The following is a 19414-nucleotide window of genomic DNA, read 5'->3' as shown; positions in this document are numbered from 1 at the left end:
GAAGCTCTCCTTCTTATGGTTTGGCATATATGTGAAATACCTAGCACTTGTAAATCATCAACGTAGATCATCTATGCCGAAATGATTGGAGGCGTAGTTGAATTAGACGTGAATCGTGTGACAAACTAGTTAACGTCGAAATCACACCTCGTGGTCGGCACCTTACGTGGATTACCCCATTTACGTATCAAGGTACAGTGGATGTTTCCGAGACTGTACAACACAAAGGACGTTATTACAGGAATATATTAGTTGAAGTAGATCCAAACGAAGGTATGACCACTGCCGTATGGGTCAGTCCGTGGCGTACGATTAACTTATGCGGGTTGGTTGTCCTTGACCTTGACGTCGATCGGTGATTTGTTCGATATTCAATGACCTAACTGCCGGATGATTTGGCTAGGGCTCAGTGGAATTTCACTGACCCTACACACTTTCACACTCAATAATTATATCAGTGATGCTTATATGATAGTAACTTTCGTTAAGAGACTCATCCTAGACCATAATTTTTACTGTCTTCGCTTTTTAACCAGGGGTTCTGATTCACGACAGAAACACGTTCATATAAAGCGCATGTAGATAGCCTTAGATGATTGAAATAATAGCTTAATTAAGATTTATACTAGTATATGCAATAATGAATTTCCAAATGAGTTAAAAAATGCTCGAAAATAGTAGTTATCGGTCTTCATTGTTCGTCGAATTATATTATAATTCTCGCTAGCAGTCAAATTTAAAAGGTTGTTGCGTAGTGACCTTGCTTGAGGAGGTTGTTCAATTCAATCTGGCAAGTGTAGGTGTCCGGCTTGCCTGCAATCGTCTTTTCTCTCTAAGTTACTCAGGGTCTTGTCGTACGAAGTTTGCACCAAAAATCCATCTCTACATACTCAGATATACTTTTTATTCCATGCCGCAGAAATCAATCTTGTGAGTTATGTGTCTGGAAATAATGCATCTTAAAACACTTCATCTAAATACTTTCATGATTTTAATAATCGCCTAGATTGTTTGTATTAGGCTATATTTGTGAGTGAATATTTTTCCTAGAGTGTCATATAGCTAAATGGTTTTGGTAACCATTACCTGTTTTTTCTAGAATTTCAGTCTCCCTATTTTTGGGAAAGTTTTATCTTGTTTAGGTAAATTTTGGGGAAACGGCGCAAAACCCTGAAGTTTCTCTAGACACTTTTGGGATTTTCCCCAAAATCTACCCAAACTAAACAAAACTTTCCCCAGTATAGGGATGTTGGGTTTCTTGTCTAGAAACCAAATTTTCACTTCATGTGGTTTCCCTAAAGCCTGTGGAGCCGAAAATTTGTGTACTTATATCAGGAGTTATGTGCTACTTGATTTCCCCGAAAAGTACTACCGTAGTAATCTTTGGATGGCACTTTTCCTACTGGTCTCGTATTATCACCGAAATTTTTTGATGTTTTTCGTGAACAAACATGTGTGTATTTGATGAAAATGGTTAAAGGCGCGACATTTTCTGATTTTTTTCCAAATGATTCTCGGTTCTGTTGAAAAGGCTTGAAATGTCATATGCGATGGGCTTTTTCGCAAGTTCTGGAACGGGCATATTACTGACTAGCATGTTTATTAAGGAGAGTTCTTCAATTAACCTCTGATTAGTAACAGTGGTAGCTGGGGACGGTCTGTTTTCATGTTCAATATGTTGGGATATCTTAAATCAAGAACAATTAAGATTTGTTTTTCAATTGACTTGGGTGTATAGTCTTCAGAAAATGCATCGAAGTAAACAGCCATTTGAATTCTTCGAAATTTTTTTAGGGAATTTTATCATCTCCCTGTTTTTTGATAGCATCTCTTTCTACCGGAGCTTATCAAGTCTAATCAAAAGTGTTCATTAATTAAAGCTCTCTTATCATTCATCCTTCAAATTTTAAATACAACTGACTGAGTCGATTCCATAGAAAAAAAAAACAAGTTTATATAGTAGTTTCCATATAGTGCCCTCCTATTCAACATCGTTACCAGTTTCTTCAGCTAGGCTTCAAGCTTTGATTTATTCTTCGTTTGACCGCCCCCAAATGCCTTGGTATGGCTGAGGGTGGGTAGAGTTATCCCTCTCGAAATGCTATCACATGGCCAGAGAAGTCCTACTCACTGCCTTCTCGCAGCGGGGGTGTTGTTTTCAACATTGAGAGGACGAAAAGCGAATGTCTGGCGCTTTAACTGGGTTGGTGGACACGGAGGGTCCACCTAGGGTCGTTGGAAAATTCTAATTTTAAACCAATAGTGCACACGGGTTCCGGGGCCCTGAAGGAACACATGGCGTATGAATCTATTGTTCGTCAACGGCTACATTGGGGCTGCATTTCCTGACGTTGCTCCACTGCCTTCTGGATCAAACCAGGCGTTGCCACCTAAGAAAACCACCTGTTTTGGTCTAGGCACCCGTGCAGTATCACATCCCACATATGTATTCGGTGCCCCTTTATATTAATATTTGTGTTCAAATAAATAAATATACTTCGTTTGACAACGCTTCTCAACAATACTTTCTAAAATCTAAGAGAATATTAGCTCTGACCTTATTTTGCAGCCAATATTTTCTATTGTGTTCGACTTACATGTTAAGGTTAAACCAACGATAGCAGTTGAAATCCCAAAGAACCTACCAAACAAACACCTAACTTTTTTCGACTGGCGTCATAGTCAAATTAAATGCAATGACGTTTTTCACATGATCAGATTTGTAAAACTTCGTTATTTCCTTCTACACTTACAAAATATCATAGATACTAGGTCACATTTTTAGTGATGTGAAGTCAGAAGGCCTGAGTTTAGGGTGAACATGGCAGTCAATCAAGCGTCGAGTCTTATACTAGTTCATCAGTTCAGTTTGCCACTTTTTGTTAACTCCAAGGGATGAAAATGTTTCTAAGATAAAAGATGAGAGTTGATAAGGAGAAACATTTGAAAGATGTAAACTGGTTGCAATTCTAAACAAAATATGTGCATCGGAAATGTTATGATGGGTTCTAATCCGAATTCTCCAGTTGAATCTTAAGGTTTCACCTACTTCATCTATAAAGCCCACAAAAATTAAACCAACAATATTTGATTATATGAACAGACGTAAATATACCCAACTACTCAGTCGCTTTATGAACATGCATGTACATCATCCAACAACACGCGTCTTTGTAAGTAGCTTAATTAACACTATTAGACCTAACTATTTATCGCAGTTCGACCGAGTTGTCCAAAACCTCGCACTTATAATTAACGTTGCTTAATCAACGATATCATACTAATCTAATGTTTCAAAGTAACCCGATTTCATCTATATCTAAATATCAGCATACTGTGGTTGGTAAATCTGATCAAATATGCTCTAGGGTTACAAGTTTTGATAATTTAAGCAACTAATATGGTTATCTTAATTCATAGGTGTTCTCTTAACTTTTGCATACTACGCTATCGTGTTCTATATTCCGTTTACTTTATTTGACCTAGTCTGACTACTGTGCTCTACTGTTTTCTCATGTTAACTTAGCGGTGGAAAACACTAAATATGCTGAGTCCGGAGGTATATTCAACGTTGTACTTTATTATTCAACTGCTCATTGTTAATTCTCGTTCATAAACTCCAAGGATCAACAAAGATACTCCCGGTATTCCCCTGTACGTGAGTGGAAATGTTTCCATTCAGCATTTGAGCTCTTGTTCATCAGGAATATACGAAGAGTGTTAAACTTCATCATCCTGCTCAATAGAGCACATTTCTCATCTATATCTAAATATAATTTTCAATTTATTCAAATACTATGTTAAGTACCTAGTTATATGTATCTTGATTTCGTATAAATCAGAGGGGTGCTTGGAATTCTTACCAATCACCTGCCAAAATATATATCATGTCTGTTCCTCTGTTTCCAATCCTAGCCGTCTGATTTCAGACACACTTACAATCTTAGACTATTATTTTTTGTTCAAAGGATTTATATCAAGCCATTTGTTCCCGCAGGATACTGGAGTCCATGTGCACAATTGGTTTGGAATCCGGTTAAAGCGTCGGGCATTCGCTTTTCGTCCTCTCATTTTCGTAAACAACACCCCCGCCACGAGAAGGCAGTGAGTAGGACTTCCCTGGCAGACGCGTATATAGCACATGGACTCCAGTATCCTGCGGGAACAAATGGCATATGAACCAATCGTTGGTCACCGGCTTCCATGGGACTGCATCTCCTTACGATGCTCCACTGCCTTGTGTGTTAGACCTTTAGGTCAAAGTCTCGGGGTGTGACCCCCTAAGATAACCACCTGCTTCGGTCTGGGCACCCGGGCAGTATCACAGCCCTCACACATATCGAATGAGACTTGTGTGGCGCATATGTATTTGGTGCCTCTTTGTACCAATATCTATGTGTTAAAATAAATAATAAATAAAATTCAGCCACTGAAACATTTTTGAGTAAAATTAAACCAGTTAAGCCATTTATTATTCTAACCGACTTAAAATATTATGCTCTAACTTTGAAGTTCTTTTTACTGTAGATCATTCTTTTCCGGGAGTGACAAAAAAGAAACTGAGAAAACAAATAAGTAGTATTGAGATTATTGCTTACATTCTGTCGTAAGGGAAAAGATGATTAGTTCAAAACAGCCTGACAATACTTCACATAAAAGCATAAAGCGCAGACGCATCATTGTCGAAAGTGATGATTCATTAACAGAAATGCCCAATAAAAGTAACTAATTTTTTTGTGTCTAAGTAACATTAGGTAGTGAATATGTTCATGTATGTCAATTGGAGTATAAAATTGAATAACATTTTAGAACGATATTAATTTTGAAGAAAGTGATGCAGAAATCCCTTCTAAATTACCTGATTTAGTACATCAACCAATAAGTGTATGTTTCTCCTCAAAATTTGTCATAACCTAAGAATCCTACAAGTGAGGATAAATTGTTACAGAATGTGACTGATACAAGAACTAAAGACAAATTCAAGGACTTAAGTGAGTCTAATTTAGTCCGTTTTCAGTGTGCGAAAATTGAAGCAGGCAATATTCTAAGCAGATCAAATGTTAATGAAAAGTCGTCACGGAGTCCTGACAAACTAGTTACCCGGTATGAATTGTCAATAATGTTATTTCTTTAGTTACGACCCCAGCAAAACGGATTATCACCCTATCCATGATTGCAACTGGCGAGAAGGTGAAAGGTTGGTGACTACTTGAAAATAACAATTTCTAGTGTCCCTTATTTGTCATTGGCGAGAACATTTGAGTGTATTGAGGCCACATCTGGCAGGTAACATAAATTTAAATTGTATTGGTTTTAGAATAAAAATAACAGAAATGCTGTGCAATTTTTTTCGCTCAGTCGGTTTGTTGTCTTCATTTGATTTGACAAGCTGCGTTTACCTATGCCTCAACCAACTGGGACCCGCATATGAAGGGATGGAACTAGGCGTGGGGGAGACAGTCCTATTAAAGGCTTTGGCCGCAACTACAGGTAATTCCGCATTTCTTTAACTTTTTCTGATGTCTACTAACATACGACTAAAAGCCAAAATATCTTCTAGTAGTTGGTAATGTGTATCAAAATGAGTTCGAAATTCAATAGAAAATGTATCTGACAAAAAATTATACACCGAGTGTATTTTTACTCGCTTTTGTTAGTAATTCAAATAGTTAAAACTTCTAAAGGACTTTGATAAACATGTGAATAACTTGTCTTCCAAGAGGCAATAAACTTGGTTTTTGCAGATGATTACAGTTTTTACCATATTGAAGGAGTGAAAAATATTCACATGGCTCATTATTCATGTCCAAGTTGTTGAAGAGATAGCTAAGTGATTAAAGCACTCACCTTTCAATAAGTAAGTTATTGGTTCGAACTCCACTCCAGATATTTCATTTTGAATCCCTGGATAGTGTCAATATCCCTTACAGAAACAGTGCGTAAGATTGTAGTTGGTAGTTAAGTTGAATTATCATCTATTTAGTCTTAAAACCACTTAGTATGTGATGGCTGGAGGTAGTTCTTAAGTATTTAAACCTAACTGAATTAAGTACTTTAGAACCGGTCCCTAGACTACCAAGCTGTACTTCAGTAATGCTTGTTTTCTACACGCTTCTCTAAAAATGCAATAACGTCAATTTTCCTGAGCAGTAGCTTGGTGTTTGAGGCATTTGACTTTTGGTTCAAAGTCCCAGACTCGGACTCCATTACATTTTCTTAAGCTTAGGCAACCGAGTAATATTATTAACCGTCACAGCGTGACTTATACTCAAGTACCTGGTTAATGGTTTTATTTAATTTTACTGATTTTAATGTAAGGTAGTCTACTTAATAAACAACTATTGTCTTGATAAAAATAATATTTTTAATCATTCAAAGTCATATGAGTGAAAGCTAGTTAATTTCGCTAACAGAAATGTCAAAGTTGGTCTGGAATAGTAGCAAGTGTTTAAGTGATCTATATTCATCAAAATTAGTGTACGTTTGTAAAAAGATTTACTGACCGTTTCTAACTTTGTTATTTAAACTGTGATCGTTTTAATATTGGTTATTTTTACTCTTATATACATAGATTAGATATTTAATCCAGTAACATTAGGAGGAATATCATTTTCTTTAATTTGGAGTAAGATTAGGAAGAAGTCAGCTACGCTGACGTTTTTTGTCTACAAGATATACGTGGCCTAATAATATAGAAATTTACAGGTTTCGACTATACAGTTGGAGACATTTTTAACCTCCAGACTCATCTGTTTTATCTAACTCACTTTAAATAATTTAATAATTTTATTATCAATTGGGAATTTGTTAACATGTTGTGCATGGTTTTCATAGGTGTTGGGATTGAACATATGCGTTCGAGTTTGAAGCAACATGGTGATCTTGGGGTTGTCGCCGAAGTAAGTTTCTAAAACAAAGTTGATCGTACCCTACTTTTTATGTAAATATCTGTAGATAAAATATTTCAGTAGTCGTAGCTGAGTGTAATAGACGTTCATTCTACAAGTATGAGGATGTAGTAAAATCAGACGACTGGCTACTGTTTTTAACACCTTACAAAATCTTTATGAATAACACCGCAGTATTTTAATGGAAATATGTTTTTATTGGTCCTATTTGGCCAATATGTTCAGTATTCCTATTTTTTTTGTCTTAACTTGCTTATGATATATAATCCTAAAACTTCACTGTGAATGGAATTTTTTCAGACTATCAGATCACGCCAGAAAATCCTGTCAGCTCCGAAACCATTGACCATTTCTCTAGTATTTTCTAAACTGAAAGATATTGCTTCAATGTCTGGAAATTCAGTAAGTTATTATATTCTCTTTTGAGAATGATTGGTGTGTTAATTAGCCATTTATCCTATGAAGTAAATTTCATCTTGTTGCTTTAATCTAAACAAAAGTTCAACTTTCATTGATCATATCTAGCGAAACGAAAGTTCATTCATGGTCATTTTGTTTATATTGTCCCACTATCCATGGGAACAGACAGACTGATATTTCCTCATTAAGTCTGCCATGCAGCAATTTGTCCATCACTCTTTAAAACTTATCGCTGAAAATTTTCTAAAATATTATCAACAAGAAGTCTTCTCAAGCTTTCTATTTGTAGCCTGCTTTTTTCTCCCAATTAAACCTAATAAGTATCAGTTTGTTTTTCAAAGATTTCTTCAAATTCCAAAGAGTTTGGTAAATTAATTTCATCATGGCTGAGAAGTTTGTCAGTTTTTTACTTAATGTTAGCCTCCTGTTTATGAACTCCATATACATTCCATCTTTTCAGCTCATAAGTAATTAGAATTTTTGAGCCCAGCTCCATTTCAGTCCTAAATCCTATAGATGGACGCCAATCAGGAAAAGGTATGACAGTTTCTTTTGTATTGAAGGGGAATTTACATATGGTTGACGTGTTGATAGTTTACCAGTCGTTGCTTTTAGACTTATCTCCATCACTTTGCTAGCAAAATGGAGTCATATAAGGACCCCATATCCGTGTCATCTTCTTGTTTGTATCAGTATAATAAGTGAATAGCAGAATCTCTTACATTAGTTATGTCCATAAATAAACAATTGTGCAAATCAAGGTACTGCATAATGCCCATTACCATAACTTTGGTTTGTGACATTATCTAGCTTTACCTGCTAATTACCAGTCGATGGAATATTGACTTATCGGAGTAAGTTTTATTCGTAATTGTATCCATTTTATGCTCAGCGAATTTAAACGTTTATTACTAATAGCTTTATTTCTAGTTTCTGTACTATTTACACTGTTTATATTTTAGAAATTGATTAAACCGCTTTGTACTTGTTTTACTCGTAGTTTCCTTTCAGATTAATTCATCAGAGAGATTAAACGCTACAACTGGCACGTTTGTCAGTAGGAGAATTTAAACCTACTTGTCCCTGTGTATTAGTCTGAATATTACTAAGGATTATTATCACTTATCTGTTTGCGATTTTCTACCGTAATTTTAACTAGGTGTTTGCATAAAATTTCAGTTGATTAGTAACCAGTTATAAAACCCTAACTTACCACAACATTCAATTTTTCATATGACGCATATACAACAAACTACTTGAATCTTTACGCATCTAATTTTTTTCATGCTGTTCTGCGTCAGTTCTTTGATTTTATTAAAGCGTGTTGGAACAGTAAACTTCTTTTCGCATTCTGATAGTCAAATCGACTTCGTCAACTTTCCCATTCGCTTATTAGGCTCAAAACAAAAAGGTGGAAATTATTCGCTCGCTTCTAGTGGCTTGTCGAGAATCTGAAACTAAATATATTATACGTAGTTTATCAGGAAAATTGCGTATTGGCTTAGCTGAACAAACGGTGCTCACAGCTCTTGGTCAGGCTGTGGCTATGACGCCATTTCATTTTAAAGTCGGTGATAAAAGCACGCGAGTAGTCAATGCTTCTAATGGTATGTCTAATGAGCACTGGAAAGTTACAATGGATACTGCAGTTGCAAATGTTAAAAGGGCGTATTGGTAAGTTATTTGTTAAGTATCTTTCACTTTATTTGGCATCCTGATTTTACAACCAGGTACCGGTTGATTATCTCACGTCTTAAATAAACGCTGGTTATCTGTGACTCCTTGTAGTAGGGTTTGAACCTTATCTTCAATGTAAAGTTCTTTATATTGTGTTGCTACAGCATATTATAACAAATGTTCTGCGGTTGTGATCGAAAGAGAGATATTATCAATACAGAACCTTGAACCTATGTGTATTGTCCAAAATTACCGTACCTGATCATCACGATAAGATTTAAATAACAAGAGTAATCGAAGTAATGTAGTAGCAATGATAAAAAGAAAGACTAAGACGTGGGAATATGATTTGAAAAGTCAGTGATAAGGTATGTATGAAGGGTTATAGGGATTCAAGAGTGAGAAACTAAAGGATAAGTATATCTAAGTAATTGTGAACAGTTCTAAGCCATGCCATCCAGTTTTCAACGACTGATCGAGGTTATCGAGTGGACCCTAACCAGGTGGTCTGTTTCTACCGAAATGACTTAATTCAATTGTTAATGACTTCATGAACTAGTAACACATTTTGGTTTGACCACTCCTAGCTTCCCATCTATTTCTACACTAGTAAGCAACGCTCGTCGAAGTAGGGGATGATTGGGTATTAATAACATTTTTCTAACTACTCCAGCTGATGAAGATCCACTACTTCATCAACCGATTTGCCATCTTTGCCAATCACCCTATGCATTTATGAATAGATGATTCGAAATTTGTTTCTATGTGTGTTTAAAATCCATGAAGTAAGCATTACCAATGTATGATGAATTGTTTATCCATGTTCAGTCATATTTTTGTCTATTCCCTTTAAGAATTAAAAAAAACGTGAATGAGAATTAACTCAACTACCATCAACTGATTACAGAATGTCAACATCAAAATTCAAATAAAACTTGAGATTTTTTGATACTAGCTAGGAGCACTATTAACCATAAAAGCTTCATTCTCTTTAGGTTAAATGAATCTAGGTTTGAATAGACGTTGCTGTTCATACTCCCTCAGTTGGATTCAGAAATATTATGAACTATATGATTTCCTTTATTCTACCTATTTCTCATCTCATCTAGCGTTTGTCCAGACTACAGCCGTCTTATAAAAGCTCTTTTAACAAGTAGTCATGAATCCCTGGATCAAATATGCACAATCACTCCAGGTATTCCTCTAAAACCAATGTTAGCTTCTCCTACACATGGAATATACGAAATTTTAAAGAGGTTTGAAGAATGTGATTTCACTTGTGAATATAAATATGATGGTGAAAGGGCTCAAGTAGGTTGATATCGTGAAATACAAATAAGTTTTTCTCTTTACAAAAGTTAACTTGCGTATTTGTGTCATTATTCTCGTTGGGACATATTGGTTAAAGAGGTGTTGGTATACTGGTGTAAAATCGTAATAATAATAATTTATTAACATTGTTTCTGGTTTGGCCATTACAGAATACACTATCTATGCAGTCCACATTAGCAGATATTTATTACTACGTGTTTAAATTAGTCGATTTCATAGTTGTAAGATTGAGATGAAAGTACAGTTCAACTCGTGTTCATATTGCTTACAGTTCCACAGGTGAAGGGTCAATTTTAAAACGAATTTGTTCTGAGCACTATATGTACACTGTGTACACAGTTTCATTATCAAAACACCGATTGTTTTAGTTACTAACAGTCCATCCCCATTCGTTTCCTCCAGAAAATATCGAGTGATTTTCCCCGACTTTTATGAATTATGTGAAAGGGAACTACATCAGGGTCGTCACTGACTTATATTATAAACTATGTGTAATTACATTTCATGACACTAAGTTCAGCGATTTTTTGGACTCGAGTCGAGGAATTGTGATGAACCAACAAATGTCACTTGTAAACAGTGTCCTTTCATACCACTGCCTCATGTCATAAACTGACCATCTCTCCGCTTTTTTCAACTCAGAAAAGGAAAATAATGCACTGCATAGAAGTTACTAGGGTTGTATTAGTAAAACGTTCAAGCCACTAAAACCATTGTTTTAACATGATAACACTAATTGCACGTTGGTAGGGTGATAGATAGGCTGTACTGTCCCTTGTGAAACTGTCTATCGTCCAGAACGTCGTTAAAGGTTATTACTTGTCGTCCCATCGGCTCGACAGACTGTTCTGCTCACACCAGACTTCTCAATACCAGTGTTTTAAGTGAGTCGAATTAGCTTCCAGCAACTGCTGTTTCCAACTCGATATCACTGTCCGACCATCAGGTTTCTCGGTCGTTACCCAAAATTCCTTCACACAGGACTTTACATGTAACTTCATACTGGCGGTTCATCGGACTAAATTAGCGTGCGCCGAGTGGTTGTAGAGAGCTTTCAGATACCCAGTGCTTATAAACTGGACGTTTTGCGAAGGCACTGGTTACATGACCTGCCATTTTGACGGCTTCATGCAGACACAAACAACGCTCATTAACATTTTTGTGAACTGGTAGCTAACAGCACATAAACAACAGTTGATAAGGATCCAATCGATTAGTCCCGCCTCTGCTCTGATGCTTAGTGTACAATCACTGCCAGCCAAACCGATGTCACAATCTCTGAAAAACTACATGTGAAACAGGCTTTTCGGATCGAGAGATACAATGCAAATGTCCAGAAATCGGACAGAGTTTTGAATAAGGCAAACATCGGTGTTAAGACTTGACTGTTTTGTTTGTAGATTTATCAAAACATAGTAGTCTAGTTATGATTTTCTTCTGCTTCTGTCCAATAACTATGAGTTCAATAAACGCAGTTACTACATATGCTAAAAAGTGATTGTTTATAAGATATTCTTACCGTCTAAAACTATCAATCAAAGCACCAGGAAGACTATAAAACTTGTGTATTCATGTTGATGAAATCTAAGACTATAGAGCATCATGAATAATAAATCACAGTATATGGATAGCTAAGACATTTATGGTACAGAACTGAGTGACAGGTTTATGATTAGTTTGATGTAATTTATGGACTGCAAAAGATATATCGGCAACTGATAAATCAAAGAATCTTATAATCAAAACAGTCTAAAAATACTATAAACCAATATCTTGATAAATACGCATTGTATATATATATATATATATATATATATATATATATATATATATACTCATTTAATTCTCGGAGAACATCTTCAGAATCTTCCCTAATTCTAAAAGCTTATGTTCATCGTCGAAATAAAATTACGGCTTTTAAAAATTTATTTCAGATTCATATTCTCCCTTCAGGTGCCAGTCACGTGTATTCACGTAATCAAGAAGATAATACGACAAAATATCCTGATATCGTAAATAATCTGATGTCTAGGGTTCTGCCAGAGTCTAAACTAACGCCTCATGCAATTGAGCTACTCAGTGAAATTGTTAAAGATAATAAAAGACAAGTTCAATCAAATGGTATAATTGGAAACAAACTGGAGAGTTGTATTATCGACTCGGAAGTTGTAGCTTGGGATCGTTTAGCTGGACATATTTTACCATTCCAAGTTCTATCAACGCGAAAGCGTAAAGTAAGTAAAACTCAGTAAATATCTTTAATTACCTTAATTTCATCAGTTTACTATTTCCACTGTATGAAAGATTACTGTGTATGCTCACTCATTTATGAGTAACCGAATATCCAACTAAGTATATCTTTATGAAATTTTGTCAATGTAGATAAAAGATCACCTTTGTTACAATTTCTCTTATTGCTTAGTATTCTTGGACACTACTTCACTCGAAAAGTCTCAAGTCAGAACACGATTGGATAGGAACGTGATTATATTCCAATTGAAAGAGTTGTATGGAAGTAGGAATCACAGTAAAAAAAGTTAGTAATTTATAATTTATACACAAGAAGATTCTAGAGTCTTCTCCAGGTCTCTACTAGCGCTGATTGGTTAAGAAATAGTCAGTCAGCCTACCGCAACACAATCTTGCACGGGGCATGTTTTGATCTAATTTATATTCCGTTAACAACCTTCAAGTCTTTAATCCATAATAAAATATTTATACTCAATAATTTTGTTAAATAAAATCTGGTTGATGCAGTGATTAAATGAACCAGATACATTTTTTACAGTCACTTGTACAATGGATATGTTATTGACTAAGATCTGCAAAAGGCTATCCACTTTGATTTTTATAACATTATAATTGACGTTAAGGGTCACACGTTTACGCTGACACTTGAAATCGACTCTTGATATGGTGTAGAATTTATTTGTTTGCTGGCTCGGTATCAAAGGGGCGCGTTTGACTTCTGAGTGAACGTTCCAAAGGTGTGTGTAATCTATCTAAACAACTGTTTACTTAAAATTGTTTGTATTTATTCGTTTTAAAAATGAATGAATCCTAAACGTGCCACGTTTCGCAGTAACTTGTGAAAGGATAACTACGAAAACTGAACAATTGTCGTTCATCAAATAAAGCATGAAGACAGACATTACATATAGACCTCAAATATTCGATAATTATTTTATCTTGGTTAAGGCTAGTAAGAGCGCTAGCACTCACTACTATCTATATATAGTTATAAACGTAGGCTTTTGCATTTTATGATTGGCTAAAACTGTGTCACATTTTCCCTTAGCATGTTTTGCACATATACTACCAGGAAATATACATTCCGTTTTAATGGCTTTTAGTGAATCTAATATTGGTTTGTTGTTTGCTTGTTATTTATTGCAAAAAGGGCAAATTAAACATTTTACTAATGTTACGGAAATAAGTGGTTATAGTATACCCCATTTCCATCCGTTACTGCATTCCTGGTGATAGACTTGGACTGAATCAATGTGTTCTTCGGAATATGATTTTCATATTCACTATATGCGTGTCACTCCGCATATATAGACTTTAGTATGTTACCATTCATTTAAATAACTACTATTTTATGATTCTCTGTTCCTTGAAGAAATTCGATAGCTTTTGTGTCCTTTTAGGAGTAGGGTACCCTCTAGGAAGACTTATGTAGGTAGTTATTCACGATTTCACCTTGTTTGTCTCTGTTGAGAAAGAGCATAAGTTATTGTCGGCCAAGATTTATCTATATTAACTCATCTACACTAGGTGTGTGGTTTCCGGGTTTTCAGAGAATAATCTGTCACGAGCCACAAAAATTCCAGTGCTTGCTCAAATGAAATAACAGGCTTCAGAAATACACCATGTGTATCAAAGAATAAACATTTTTGGTAGTTTGGATAGTTCCCAAGTGATACAAAACTCATTAGAATAAAATGTCCATATACAGTTAAGAACATATTCTTTGCGTTTGATTCTTGATATGTAAACGTTTGAGACACCATGGAGTTGCAAAGCTTCCAACGTCTTTGAAGATCAAGGTGTAATCGGATTACAAGATGGGTAGATTATAGGAGCACAATCAAAAGTCACTATGTTCATTGTGCGCACAATTTCAAGATGATAATGTTTCGAATTTAACTGACTAGTCTATCCGTTTATAGGGTTTTTTATGGACTGATCCGATGCTCCCTATATTTTCATGTTGATTATAATTTTTATGGTCACTCGGTGTTAGAAATAGGATGAAACCTCTGTGTTGTTTTAATTTGAATGAAAATTAATAATTTTATGTTGCCAACAAGAAATTAAGGATCTCAAACATAATTTTTTCGTATTTTCTTCATTTTTATAGGATGTAGATGAATCTACACTGAAAGTACAAATATGCATTTATGTATTCGATATACTTTTTATAAATGGTGTATCTTTAATTGAACAGCCATTACGCATACGTCGAGAAATACTTCGGTAAGTCTGCACTTGTTTTATCGCATACACTGCACAAATATTGAATCTTGAGGTTGTCAATTCCATTTTATTATCGCATCGCTTTTCATGCACTATCATTTTGATCTAGATTTAATCAGCTTTAATTCAGACACATATAAAACAATGATTTTAGCCTGTCCTTGAAAGATTTGGTTTTCTTTTAAAAAGCTAAAACGATTTAACTTTTGAACAAACTACATTTAGCGTAAGCGCGATTAGGTAGCTGGAACATTATAGTGGGTCTAGATTAGTCATTGACTAATGAATTTTATTCTAATACTACATTATTCATAATATGTAATGCTCTATACTTGAATGTTATCTCACAGTAAAGTGCCACTAAAAAAATAAACGAATGGTTTTTATTGAAGTGTTCACAAATTGAGTTTCGCCTAATATAACATGATAACTTATAAGTCTTTTACCGGAACTGTCGATCCGATTTGCTAGCCGTTTCTAATAACTCCAGGCTAAATTTACACGGCAGCCTGAATATGAGAGAAAAGATACGAAGGCCGGTGATAAGAACTTAATTAACTCCCAAAATAAATCAAAATGATTTAAAAATACACTACACTTTATATGATTTATTTACAGTTGAATTAACAGACAGATTTGTATAAATTAAACTGAGTTGTATTTAACGATAATAATTCAGTAACTTACTGTGTAAATATATATCATATTATGCAATTAAGCATCTGTAATTCTTCTTAAAATGTGATGAATCCATATCACACACGATTGGAAAAAAATTATTCCCACTTCAACTGATCGAGCTATTACTCGCCATATTTTGGTGTATGCTACTTATCTTGATAGATAAAAGTAGTATGTAGTACCAATCGGAAGCAGAATGCATACCAGCAGAAGATTGAGTAGAAGTGATCAGAAATCAATTGTAATAACAACGAAGTTGAAAGAATCATGAAGCACGCAAAGAATAACTGATGGAAGATGTACAAATTATGTATTTGATGTATGGTCTTCATATTTTACGAAAGTACTCTATAATCTTACATTATACAAAAGATTGGACTTTTCTATCTGACTGTTTCTTCACGAAAATATTACTAACTAATAACACCTTTTCAAAAAGTATTAATTCCATTGACTGAATGTTCTTTTCTTCTGTGAAGACGAAATGTTTGAATAAAAACTTATGTTTTGCATTACTTTCTACTGTCTACTTGGAAAAAGTACATTTAATGGTAGATTCACTAAAGTTGTATTAGGATGTGAAGTATTTTCTGTTATCAGTTTTCTGCAACTATCTTTTTTAATTTAGAGAAGTATTTCCGCGCATTTCTGGAGAGTTCATGATGGCAACCTCTCTTGATTCATCTGATACAGATGAGATCGCGACTTTTCTTGACGAAGCCATCAAAGGTAAATCATTTTCTCTGATTAACAAGTAAATCTAACAATTTCTAAACCACAAATCACAAAAACCTTTGTAAGCAAATATATATAATTAATAACTTATTATTTTCAAGCTATTCACATTTACCCGGAATTTATTAGCCAACAATTCGATAACCTCCCTGGTTGTCACGTGAAACTACTCGACATAATTACCTTTTAACTTTTATACCAACTAGTCAATACGTAATTATAACTGTCAGTATAATATCCGAAGCACCTTTGGTTTGTTATCACCTCCAGCAATTATCTCATGGAGAACGACTCAAAATATTATCTTTCGGTTGTATTATTAGAACTTTTAGAGTTACGGCTCATTTGTTTCGGCATTTTAAAGGTTCATTTCTCCCTTTATATGTCCAGGTTTATGGAGTTGGATAATTTAGGCCTTTGTTCAACGGTCATCGCAGGTACCATAGACTTTACTGGATCGGTTTACTCTATGCAGAGTCGGTTAGAAGATCAATATGCATAAATAAGTGGCAGCAGTTTTATCGATCACATAAGATCAACAGCACATTCACAAACACCTTATAAAGTACACATTTGACGAAGGATAACAAAATCATCATATTTAAAACACTTGTTTAACATCTGTACCAAATAAATTAAAATTAATTACCGTATTTAAATTCATCTAGGTAATTGTGAAGGGTTAATGATAAAAACACTGGATCATAATTCTACCTACGAAATCGCTAAAAGATCTCATAGCTGGTTAAAATTGAAAAAAGACTATTTAGAAGGTGTTGGTGATACATTGGATTTAGTGGTGATAGGTGGATTTCATGGAACTGGTAAACGTGCTGGTCGTTACGGTGGTTACTTGCTGGCATGCTATGACCCAGATACAGAAGAATACCAGACAATATGCAAAGTAAGTGATCTATTGTATTATTCTGTTCTGAGTCATGTATGGGAGACTTCTAATCTACTAAGTTGCACCACCTTCAGGATATGAATTCCAAGATTAATGAATGGCTCACTCTCGGTTATTTCTTCCACAGATTGGTACAGGAATGAAAGATGATGAATTGGCTTCATTTTCGGAGTTTTTCAAGAACCATGTAACTGACAAAGCAAAACCTTATTATCAATACACAATTAGTTTAATTCCAGACCAATGGTTTGAGCCTGTTCAAGTTTGGGAAGTAAAGGCAGCCGATTTGAGTATATCACCTGGACACAAAGCCGCTGCTGGTTTAGTAAGTTCTTTCCATAGTTCATAGGTATTGTAATATGAAAAGGGATATGTTTGAGGCTATCTTTATCTTAATTAAAAAGTCACTACGTGTCACACTTGCATATTTAAGACCATCAAGTTGAGTAGTGATGTGATGAAGCAATAAGTATCTCCATTATCAGTAAATTTGTTTGTCGAATAAATAATCTCTAAACTTATATATGGCATTGAACATGCACTTGGCGTTTGTTATCAGTTTTTGGTTATCTCCAAAATATTAGGAACCAATATTATTCCAACAGATACTAGCTAAACTAAGGATCGTCAATGGCTCTACTTGGTCTATGCATTTAATAGTCTATAAAACAGTTGTAAACCGAAATATCTGGTATTACAAGGTTGACAGATTAGTAACATGCTGTCGGAGAAAAACTTTACACTAAGAATGCAGATAAAAATTGTCTGCAGTTACGGTTTATTCTTTGATTTACTTTAGAGATTTAACACAAAGTTACATGCAGGGTAAATTATGCCTAGTGCATTAAACTTGTTGCGTAATATCACTGAATTCTCAGAAGACGTGGACGGCCTTATTGTGACACGTTTAGCATTCAAAGTTTATCCACATGGCTATTAACAGGTATACTCATATTTGAAATTAGATGTAGTTAAATCGATCTTACTAAAGATTTAACTGTATAAGGAATATGATCATAATCAATGTTTTTCAATACAAGGGCCTATTCCCATGTTTCTTCCCAATGTTGGTCTTATTATGTTATCGTAATACAAGGTATAATATAGATTTCGTGCATTATATCTGTAAAATAGTTTATTGAGTTTTTCTTTTTTGAACTACATATAATCGATGTATATACTATCTGCTCGAAGTGATGAGCCTAATTAGTTTGTTTAATGTACACGCTCTTCAGGCGGATCCACAAAAAGGTATTTCACTGAGATTCCCGAGGTTCGTTCGGATTCGAGATGACAAGAAGCCTGAAGACGCGACAACAGCCCAACAAGTAATTTTTCTTTTGTTAACTAGTCTTCTTTTTGGGTTTTGAAGATGAATGACACAGTGACAGTGTATTTTAGTGTCATACTATTTGTAGTTATTGTAAAGGTCTTACGAATAACAAGTAACGACCTGTTTACCGACTTGTTTTGCATTTCTGACGAGTCGAAAATCCAATCAAAATATGCATCTTCAGTCTTCGTATTCGAAAATACACATTCAGTCGCTTCAGAATCTCTAGATTCTTAAAGCGTAAAAACACATGGGCTTACTATGTTAATCAATTAAGAAACTATTTGGTCTCTATGTACGAAAAACTGAATACTTACATGATGCAAAACATTTCGAGTAAATTACGAATTACAACCAAATTATAAAGCAAACAATATAAACTCAAAGTAATGGCAATATGGATTTATACAGTTAAACTGTAAAGTAAGATTACTGGTTCCAAATTCCAAATTTATGACAGTACTACAACGATTTCCCTCAATTCCTTCAAAGAGATAACAAAACTGGTAATCAGCTCCGATGCTAACAATAGACAATACGTTTGCTGTGTTAAGATAACTGATCAATAAAGGATTGCTTTGTTGTGTGGACAAAAACTAGACAGTTATCTTCTATTGCCTACCATGTTTGTATAAGTACCTTAATAAACACCTACATTTACCCACCTTTACATTTGTATTCCTTGTCGTTCATATTTCATTTAATTACCTCCAGGTTTATGAACTTTATCAAAGTCAAGAGCAGATAAAGAATCAGCATGGCAATATACAAACAGGCAACAATGATGATGAAGATATGTATTGAATTCATATTCTTTTTTATAAACACAGGCACCACCTTATATAACATTAGTTGTAAAATATTTTATATAAAAATGATAAATTAAAATATAAAATACATCTATTTGTGAACCCATCACAAACAGCTTCAGTTTTAAGTTTA

General features: G+C 34.6%; 1 protein-coding gene across 2 annotated transcripts; it reads left to right on the top strand.

Annotated features, from left to right (window-relative positions):
- Positions 1 to 742: 742 nt before the first annotated feature.
- LIG1_1 (tRNA ligase) lies at positions 743 to 19381 on the top strand (the record flags this gene model as incomplete). Of its 2 annotated transcripts, none has more annotated exons than XM_051211017.1 (20): positions 743 to 930; positions 4528 to 4575; positions 4612 to 4721; positions 4755 to 4771; positions 4810 to 4884; positions 4919 to 4991; positions 5034 to 5103; positions 5135 to 5197; positions 5230 to 5286; positions 5318 to 5490; positions 6835 to 6899; positions 7209 to 9002; positions 10115 to 10316; positions 12272 to 12571; positions 14701 to 14816; positions 16126 to 16226; positions 16901 to 17136; positions 17267 to 17464; positions 18375 to 18467; positions 19187 to 19381. In XM_051211017.1, exons 12-20 carry the CDS (start codon positions 8875 to 8877, stop codon positions 19274 to 19276), a joined length of 1464 nt encoding a protein of 487 aa, XP_051071047.1. In that variant the 5' UTR covers positions 743 to 930; positions 4528 to 4575; positions 4612 to 4721; positions 4755 to 4771; positions 4810 to 4884; positions 4919 to 4991; positions 5034 to 5103; positions 5135 to 5197; positions 5230 to 5286; positions 5318 to 5490; positions 6835 to 6899; positions 7209 to 8874. The 2 variants fall into 2 exon arrangements, with proteins under 2 accessions (XP_051071047.1, XP_035588593.2); XM_035732126.2 differs by having other exon boundaries at positions 4919 to 5103; positions 7209 to 7310; positions 8725 to 8996; positions 19187 to 19276.
- Positions 19382 to 19414: the final 33 nt, after the last annotated feature.

This window comes from Schistosoma haematobium, chromosome ZW (genome assembly GCF_000699445.3).
Source record: "Schistosoma haematobium chromosome ZW, whole genome shotgun sequence".
Taxonomy (NCBI): Eukaryota; Metazoa; Platyhelminthes; class Trematoda; order Strigeidida; family Schistosomatidae; genus Schistosoma; species Schistosoma haematobium.
This window is presented reverse-complemented; position numbering and strand designations above follow the sequence as displayed.